Source organism: Leptonotus elevatus, chromosome 8, assembly GCF_054856555.1.
Source record: "Leptonotus elevatus isolate MCC_2025b chromosome 8, RoL_Lele_1.0, whole genome shotgun sequence".
NCBI classification, from domain to species: domain Eukaryota; kingdom Metazoa; phylum Chordata; class Actinopteri; order Syngnathiformes; family Syngnathidae; genus Leptonotus; species Leptonotus elevatus.
In genome coordinates this window covers 26,709,293-26,719,407 of record NC_141246.1, presented here as the reverse complement: position 1 = coordinate 26,719,407, position 10,115 = coordinate 26,709,293, and the positions used below count along the sequence as shown (strand labels likewise).

Below are 10,115 nucleotides of genomic sequence, written 5' to 3'. Positions count from 1 at the left end.
TGGGTATGTGCATGTGTGCGTGCGTGTGAACCTATTACCTATTAAAAATCCCATACCGTTCACCTAAACCGAATACTTCAGAATCCAGCTAGAGTCGTGAGGTTGTCAGGAGACCCGAGGAAGGATCAAAGAAAAGAAAGGAAAGTGAAATCCAACACCGACCAGACATTACCTACTACCCACCGGGTTACCAACCAGAGTCTTTCACCAACCCCAGAAACATCTAAATTCCAACAAATTAGGGAGACCTCAAGAGACCAAAGGAGAGACTGAGGAAAGGAAGGAAGGACAGATGAAGCAGAGTGAGATCCACAGACACCAGCCTCCACCGATTCAACGACCAGAGGAAGAAGCAGATTGTGTCTGAGTTTCGATAGATAATGGTGTGGTGGATCTAGCATGCCTGAAAATCTTCACCAAAGAGGGGAGCCGTCGACCCATGCCAGGACAGAGCAAGCGCAATACCTCTCAGGGCCCCCCAGGCCACGGCAGCGCCAAGGGAAAACAGAGAGCAAACTCAGGAGCCAGGAGCGCCCCCCACCCCAACATGGCCCGCGCCCCCAACGCAGCAGGGCGGGGCACGGCAGGTCTGCCAGGTACCCCACCGGCCCACAGCCCCCGCTCCCCCCGCGACCCCCCGCCCCCATCCACCCCCGCCATCCACCCCAACCCAGCCCCAGCTGCCCCCAGGCCTCCAAACCCCCAGACACCCACCCCCCCCACACAGCCACCCCCACCACCATCCGCCAGCCCCCGACCCCCAAACCCCGGGGACCCCCGTTACCAGGCATCGTGCCGAAGAGGGGCCAGACAGCGGAGCGGAGAGGGCACCCGCCCCCACCTCCCGCCGCGTGGAGGGACGGTACACCGGGGGCAGAAGGGGAGATGGGGGCACCGGGGGACGGTCGGCACCCCCGAACCCCAGGCCCAGCGGGGAAAGGCCCCGGTCGTCACTCCAGCGTTCTTAGTAAAAGCTAACCCCTACACCGTGAATGTGACCCCACCCAGTGTGTGTGTGTGTGGTGCATTAAAATTGGGAGCAGGTAAGCCGGAGCAGAGGGAAATGATATCCCCACGCTCCGATCCACCTGCCTCCCAGTCATGTCAGTGAGTGTATGTGGTGCATTAAAAAAATTAATAGGGGGGGCACGATGGCGCGGCGGGGACACGGACAGGGGATCGCAGCACTGCTCTATACTGCGGTCTTCTTCTTCTTTTAAATTACTGGTGGATCACGTCTCTATGGGTTATACTGCCACCTACAGCGGCGGAGTCCCCTCTCAATATTCTCAAAAGGAGAACACATGGAAACAGGCATAAGTCGCATGTTCGTTTTGCGCATTTTCAGTAAATTTGCTTAAAAATTCAAAACAATTGGATGGAAACCAGACTAATGAGATGCCCCCACGATGATACAAAGACAAACATGTCTGTGTGTGCGTGTTTGTGTGTGTGTGCGTGCGTGCGTGTGTGCCCCACTAGTCATGTAAACCCAACGTATGCATGTGTGTGTGTGCGTGTGTTTGAAGGTAATTTACTCTGGTCAGATGTGGGGGAGGACAAAATGGTGGAGTAGAGTTTTTTAATCTCTGTTACACTCTGATCAATCTTTTCAATACTGGAACGGACATCCTCAATCTAAAACAAATAAAGCCACATGCAGTCCATATAAAAAAATAACTCATATATTGATCAAAGTGACATTGATTGAGGAATATAATGACATGTACTACCTGGGCAAAAAAATCTTCCATAAAAGCCTCATTGTCCACAGGAACCTCAATGTCATCCCCTCCAACATCACTAGCCTGTTTAAACCACATAGAAATACATTGAGACTGCATCAGAACAGCAAAAAAGGATGAAAAAAATGACAAGATTTTGCATTAGGCAATTAATTACAGTATGCATATAATATTTGCATCGGGTATCTACTTCATTTGGGTACTCAAAATGTATTTAAACAACAAAACACTGTACATTTCCTGATATTCAGTCATATTACAAGATGGATGTATTAACAGGACAGCACGTCTACTTAACAGAACGTGTCGAGGACAAGCTCCAGGGCAGCTTATCAATTGAATGAGGTCATATTCATACTGAAATTGACCAAGCTGTTTTTGACCTATGATACATTTGTGAAGTTTGTTTCTAAATAATAATGCTTGAGTTTAGTTGATGTGTAAATGACTGTGATGTTTAGAATACATATCAATAGAATTTTGAGTTGCGCAGTTATCTTTAATCTAATCGTGTTAATTTAAGACATTTCTAACATGACAATGGCAATTCAATTAATCAATAGTATTTAATAAATATTAGTAGAACAACACAAAGGTGGTAAGTCACAGTAAGCCACCCAGTAACGTTCTGCCTACCTCCTTTAGCTGAGCCAGTCTGTCCTTCATCGTGACAAATGTATAGCTACAAAACAACAATAATTAAAACATAAGGAGGAAAAAGACAATTCTTGAAAAAAGAAACTGCCAAATCCTGTTTTATTTCTGGCTGAAAATCTAAACAAAGAGAAAGATGAAAATGGTGAAAACAAGAGAACGTAAAGAGAAAATGAAATTGTTAAAAGAGGATGTGTTTAAATAAGAAATAAAACGTGGCCCTAAAAGGTTGTGATTTGTTTGGGTGCCCCTCTCTAGTAAGACATTGCTGTCAATCTAACCTGAGGTCTTGCTAAGCCTCTCTCCTCTAAGAACAGATTAGGGCAGTAGTTCAGGATGACAAACGTGTCTCTCCCCCACCCTTTCCAAGTTCAGCCTTATAAGCTTTAGATTCTCACAGTGAGGAATTATGCCACTTAGAATTCTGTGGTTTGAAGTGCGTTTCGTACACACACACAAAACAATATATATATATAGCTCATGGAGAAAATGCTGAACCTGCTTGGCACTGAGGAGCCTAACTTTTTGTTTTATTTAACTGCCTCTTTATGTCCAAATGGCGCTTGCGAACACAACTATCTCTGATTCACGTGCCCTAGCAGAGGAGGCTGACTGTTTTTTCCTGGCCACCCAGCATTACACTTACAACGTCTTGGCCACAACGCGCGCTATCCCAGCCCCGGCAGCCGCAGCTGTGCCAAACAAGACACGCGCTGCCACGGATGACCGGGCTGCTCCAGGCTTCTGCTATTTTCATGCATGTTTTGGAACCAAGGCGAAGAAGCACCCCTTGCTCTTTTGTTACGTCGGCAAACGACAATGCCTGCAATCATTTGCAGCTGTGAGTGTAGGCGCAAAGTGACGGCTGCTGTTTATCTTGGACACCATCTCCAGACGCGAATTCCTTTGTGACTCCGGCAGAAGATGCTGTCGGTGGAACGCACGGCCCACCCCTGTCATCTGCCAACGACGCCCCTATTTGAACCTACGGCACAAAGACAGTGGATGTGTGTTTTAGGGAGCGGCGGTTTACTTGGGACTTTGTCGCTTCAACGTTTACCACGGTCGCTTGTGGGTGCGATGTGGAGATGTTTGAGGGCCTGTCCAGCCCACTCTTGGAGGGCGACACTTACCTGCGGCTTCTTGGGGAATTTCCAGCCTGACCACGCCTACCTTTGCAGCCACCTCTACCAAGCATGGAGTCGAGCACCACAACGAGACTGTGGGTCCGCCGGTCCACGCTAAGGCCCGACGCCTCAATCCGGATAGATTGGCCGCCTCTAAATCCAAATTTGCCAACATGGAGCGTTATTGCATTAGCATAATTTGTCGTTCGGACAGCCTTGCCTCTCTACATGGTTCCAAAGTCGGACGGCAGCTGGCGACCATATGGTAACTATCGTCGCCTCAATGATGCCACGACGCCCGATCGCTACCCGGTCCCGCACGTTCAAGATTTCTCCACCCACCTGGCGGGTGCAAAGCTATTTTCCAAGGTGGACTTGGTACAGGGCTATCACTAGGTTCCGGTGCACCCCACCGATGTACCTAAGACTGCTGTGATAACCCATTTCGGACTGTTCGAGTTTCTCAGGATGCTGTTCGGCCTTAAAAACGCGGCCCAGTCTTTCCAGCGTATGGTGGATCGTCTACTTGGATGACGTCCTAGTGGCCAGCTCCTCTATTGTGGAACACCTTTCGCATCTCCGGCAGCTTTTCACACTCAACCAGTGTGGACTGATTATTAATCTGGCTAAATGTGTCTTCGGCATGCCCTCTATCCAATTCCTCGGCTATCTCATCAAGGAGGATGGCGCCACCCTGCTCCCGGCAAAAGTGGAAGTAGTTGCTGCGTTTCCTCGACGTCGGACGGCCCAGGGTCTCCGTGAGTTCCTTGGGATGGTGACTTTCTACCACAGGTTCATCCGCCACGCTGCTCATATTATGCACCCGCTTTACAACGCACTAAAGGGCGTGGCTCCTAACCTCTAGGTCGACTGGACAGATGTGAGGGGGCCGTTACCCTCACCTCCACGACCAGTGACATCGCCCGGGTGTTCTGGGTCGCTTGGTTCGGACCACCTGCGCAGCTCTTGTCAGACAGGGCCGCTCAGTTTACGTTGAAGGTTTGGAACTGTGTCGCCGAAAGCCTCGGGATCAAGCTACACCGCACCTCCGCTTATCACCCTCAGGCTAACGGGCTGTGTGAACGATTCCATCGCGCGATGAAAGCTGTTTTGGGCGCTGGACTTTCTGACAGTAACTGGGTCGACAAGCTACCCTGGGTCATGCTGGGCCTGCGGACTGTACCTAAGGAGGACCTGCAGTGTTTGTCGGCTGAGCTTGTCTATGGCCAGGTGAGAGGTGCTGAGAGTGCCAGTAGATTTCATTTCGGATGCCTCGATGCGCACCGAGGTCCCAATTTGGATTTTCCAATTGTTTCTGTTGGGTTCATTCAACCTATAACATTTAATAAACAGACATGGAAGGAAGACAAGAGATATAGACTCGCGAGGAGAATGAACAGAGATGTGCAGATCGCACCCTGACACATTCTGTCGTTCTTCCTCTTTTTATTAGGTTGACCTACCACATGGACATTACTGCTCTGAGGGGTTTGGGGAAACACATAGCAGCAATGTGCCAATCATTTACCGAAATTAGTCACTACACAGGCAACAATGCAAACATTTCAAACATTCCTTAACACTAAAAGCTTCTCAAACATAAAAATGTTACGGCCACTTGTCTTGTGATGAGGGCACAGTTCCTGTCTTGTGGTGAAGCTTGTGACTGCAGTCGTCTCCAACTCACACAGTTCAAACAGAGGTCACAATGTTGAATAAATTCACAAGGTTGAATAAATGCTTTACAATTAATAAAAGACTAAATATGGGATAATTAAGATGCATTAATCTAACATTTCCCCCGTTTATCACATATTTGCTCAAATTCTAGATTTTTGACTGTAGGATCATTTAAAACATACCAATACCATATATTTGTTAAATAGGCAAAATACTACCATCATAGAGCATAATATAATATTTTTCTTTCCATCATAAAAAACATATTGGTGAAATAATCATCAGCACAACAATATAATCCAAAGTGTTGTCCTTCAAGTGCAATCAATGTGTTGTTGCTCTAATGAGTTTATATTGGCCACTGTTCGTAATCCAGTGTGCACAATGTCCGGTGCTTCTGTATGCAATATTCAGCGTTAGGAGTTCAGCCAGCTGTCTCTCCTCCCTCTCAAGATGGCCCCAAAAACTAAAATAAAACCAAAAGAAAGCCCCAAATGAGTCCGATCGCATCTTACGATTCAAGAAAGGGATTTGTTCCTTCTGACACTTCCAACACAATGGACAGGCCCTAGACTTCACAGCGGCTGCGGAACCTTGTTGGGGAGCAGACTGAATGTGCTTCCATCCTCTTCACAGACTGACTTGATCAAACTTTTTTTCCACAGCTAGACAAGTTGCTTGTTTTCCCCTTCTCTGACCTTGATTCGGTCGGGCTTCGCTCCGCAACCTTACAAGCTGTTAATCAATGGTACCTGTTGTGCCGTACGATAGGTGAATCAGGAGGGTCGTTCAGCGATCTTCACAGCCTTTGGGGCCGGCATCAACACTTACAAGGACCTTCACACCTTAGGCTGGACCTTTGATCAAAACACAAATCACTACCCTTGATGGGAGGTTGGCCTTCCTCGTAGCCTTTGGTCTGTCCACGCTAAACTTCATTACCTTCATTCTTTTATCTTTTAATTTCTTAATCAATTCATTAGTTTTTAACATTATCAATGTTCCATACAATTCATATTTTATCTAAAGACTCCATCACTAACACAGTCGTCCTTTACCGGTTATCTGTGTTGTTTTTTTCAACTCCTATAATCATTTTTAACTATCTGTATTGTACTTTTGAGGGCAGTTTCTAGCCTAATGTCCTCTAATATTACACTTCCATCAAACATCTTAAATTATTGTGGATTGATTACAGGTCTTCCTATTGTTTTCATAACTTCTTCTTTACTTTGACCTCTTCCCCTGTTTCCGGAATAACTTACTACCTCTTCTTCTCCAAACCAGAATGTTTCTGCTTCATTTCCTTCAGGTTTTATTCCACTCAATAATGCATTTTTCAACTGCTGTTGATATACACCTCCTACCTGTCTATCATCAACAACACTACTTGCTATAAACACTTTCTCTCGAATCACACTCTGAATTCATCCAATAATTCATCTTCTCTTTATACAGTTGCTTTAATAATACCATAATCAACTGTACGATCACGTTTGTCTCTTACTTTTATTATTTACCATGCTTAAAACAACAATCCAGCAAACAGGATAATTTGCCTGTCACAATCTCAACAACTTGTCACCAGTCACCTACTTCACTCAAACTCTCACACAATTCACTTTATCATCCCAAAACACAATTAATCGCACAATTTTCACCTGAGGGCTGGGTGGTGACCCCTTCTGGGACCACGTTTGGCCCACGCACCTCAGGTTTGATACATCCAAAAATTTCATTTTTTTTTAAATCTTTTTGTTATGCACTTATGTTAGACACTATCTAACAACCCCTATACACAATTAGAGCCCTTTTAGACGTCATCTTTAGATAATATGACACAGACATACAGGAGCTCACACACAAACAGTGAGAAGCCGTACTTACATACACTTTTACACACAATACACTTATGCCTTGATATCAGTAGGCTGTTAAGGCTCCAACTTTTATCCTTGTCTTAATCTTAGCGCCAGCGCCAGTCTCATTTTGCTATCTAGTTTGGTTTTGGTTCACGGGCAGGTATTTCAACCCTCCTATTTTAGAAAATGTTGTTTAGTTTGTCAACACCTAGGGTGTTCTAGGGACTGATTTGTTTGAAAAACAGGGTGACAATAAATATCCCATTGTTGTAATTCTCAAGCTTCTTCCCAACAGGGCGGAAAATTCTTGCCTTTGCTTCCACAATGAGTTGTCACTTACAATCCTGTTTGTTTAATATGAAGTAAGTATCAAGCAATACTACACGTCCATTCACTTCACACACTCACACAAGGCCTTTTTGTCAGCATTTCACGTAATTTAAGTACGTACACAACTCCGGCATCGTCTCCTTACACGGACGTTACTGGGCTCCGTTCCCTTTTACTTGCCATTGACTAGTATTCACAAGGTTTTACACTATTGTGTCAGTACCTTTGCGCAATCTTTTCTCACCAATGTTGTCTTCCCTCTGTCAGAATGCCGTCAGCCTGTCATATGGCGGACAGAGTTCCAGTCCTCAAAACAAGGGTCTTAGGCTCACTCTAGGGAGGCCTGTGCCATGGTCATGGTCTTTCTGAAGTCCACCACGCCCGCTGGAATCCTTAGGTCTATTGGCAACTAAGTTCTCTTAGAACCAAGTTAATGTTGGGTTCAATCAAACTTGAACATTTAATAAACAGACACGGAAGGAAGACAAAATAAATAAAGATATAGACTTGCGAGGAGAACGAACAGAGATGTACAGATCACAACCTCCTGCCCATTCATATATATATATATATATATATATATATATATATTATATATATTATATATATATATGTATATATATATAGCAGTATACTATAGTAGTACTAGTATATATGTATGTATAAATGTGTATATATGTATATATTGTAGCGATTATTTGGGTTGCCGTAATGGCTTAATGAGAAATTTAGACGGTACTGAAGGGAGTTGTAATTTCCTCAGCAACCTCTGGGGCACCACATTGACTTTGCTTGTTTGTAGGAGCAAAATAAACGATAAAAATCCTATTATCAAGTCTTCATAATCTGAAGTTGCTACTTTAATTAATCATGGAGTTCTTTGCTTTCATAAGAGAATTACTAATCCACTCATTAAACACAAATGACATACAGCTTGTGGTCTAGCAGCCGTTGGAGTACTTGAGTGACATGATTCTGGTGAGTGGCTAGGTCAGGTGAGTATATCAGGATGTCATCTAAATATACATACACAAAATAGTCAATAAAGTCTTTTAGCACATTGTTAATGATGGCCTGAAAAAACGCAGGTGCATTGGTGAGATCGAAGGGTCTTAGCGATCCATTATTCTTGTAAACAAAGAAAAATCCAGCCGCAGTCGGAGACGAGGAGGGCTGAATAAGTCCGGCCTTCAAGGATGTGTCTATATAGTCATTCAAAGCTTTGCGTTCAGGCTCCGAAACAGAGTACAATCGACCTTTGGGAATAGTGGACCCTGAGATTAAGTCAATGGCACAATCATAGTCCCGATGTGGTAGAAGAGACAGGGCTTTGGTTTTGTTGAAAACCTCGCGGAGGTGATGATAGCATGATGGAACCAAGTTATTCCGGGTATTCATTGTCTGTAGAGGGATGGATGGACACGAGGTTAACAGCAGCAGAGTTCATACTGTCAGCCGGCTTGCCCACCCCATGGTCAATGCAGTCCCTTCCCCAGTGCATAACCTCTCCAAAGCGCCAGTCTACATGTGGGTTGTGCTTGCAGAACCAGAGATGACCCAAAACCAGGGTGTGAGATGGGGACTGGAACACGTAGAATCTGAGGTATTCTTTATGCCCCCCTGTTCACATTTTGAGTGGTTCCGTGCCACAAGATACAACAAACAGTTCCCTGCCATTGAGTGCCCTGGCTTTGATGGGTGTGTTCAGTGGTCTGGTTTGTGCCTTTAAACGTCTCACGAGTCCCCAGTCCATAAGGCTTTTATCAGCCCCTGAGTCTATGAGTGCCTGCAATGCAGTGGTGGTGGCGTTGTGGTTGATGATAACAGGTTTGAGTTTGCGTGCCTCGGTTTCCGAAGCAGAGCGTGGACTCACCGGGGTAGCTTGCTTAGCAGGGCATGCGGCAATGAGATGTCCGGGTTCTCCGCAGTAGTAGCACCGGCCTTTCTGGCGGCGCCGCTGTCATTCTTCAGGAGAAAGTTGGGCTCTGCCCCGCTGCATTGGTTCGTCCTCCCGTCCTTGAAATGCATGCAAGTTCAGTGACGGAGAAGTAGGAGACTGTGGCGCTCCCGTAGATTGCGCTCACAGGAGAATCCCCGGCACTGGTCTTCTCTGGGGCCCACCAACCGGGACGGGCTCCCACCTCCGATGGTCGGTGCGGATGGCAAGAGCGATAAGAGAGTCCAGATCGGGCAGCAAGTCTATGGGCACCAAGAGCTCTTGAATCTGCATGGCCAGTCCCTTCAAAAAATGATCATACAGCGCGGTGGCGTTCCAGCCACTCTCAGCCGACAACGTACGAAAGCGTATAGCATAATCGCTTACGGACTCCTTGCCTTGCTTGAGGTTACTTAGCTCTCTGGCTTTTTCACGGTCGGTGCGGACAGGATCAAAAACTAGGAGGAGGGCAGCCCGGAATCCGGATAGGGCATGGCAGGTTGGGGAATCCCGTGCCCATTCAGCGGTGGCCCAGGCTCTGGCCCTTCCAGTCAGGTGTGAGATGATTACACTGTCCAGGATCTCCCGAGTAGCGTTCAGGGGCAGCCAGTTTCATGCCCAGCCCGGCAAAAGATGGGGTCGGGGCGGGCAGTCCAGCCGGTGGTTCCGGCCGTACGGGAGGTGCGACGGAGCTACGCAGATGGCTCACCAGCTCCTGGATCTGTCCGGAGATATCGCCTAGCTGGGTGGCCATGGCACGCTGGAACTCCTCTTGAAGTGA

General features: G+C 46.5%; 1 protein-coding gene across 1 annotated transcript in view; it reads right to left on the bottom strand.

The window, feature by feature from the left end:
- The window catches only part of LOC147170328 (syntaxin-3-like), a 63,337-nt gene extending 60,645 nt beyond the window's left edge, over positions 1-2,692 (bottom strand). Inside the window, exons 1-3 of the mRNA XM_086081927.1 lie at positions 2,382-2,692; positions 1,734-1,808; positions 1,539-1,638 (exon numbers count right to left, since the gene is read on the bottom strand). Coding sequence (XP_085938053.1) covers positions 1,539-1,638; positions 1,734-1,808; positions 2,382-2,411 — 205 coding nt within the window. The 5' untranslated portion in view covers positions 2,412-2,692. The remainder of the gene's footprint in view (positions 1-1,538; positions 1,639-1,733; positions 1,809-2,381) is intronic.
- Between the last annotated feature and the right edge of the window lie 7,423 nt (positions 2,693-10,115).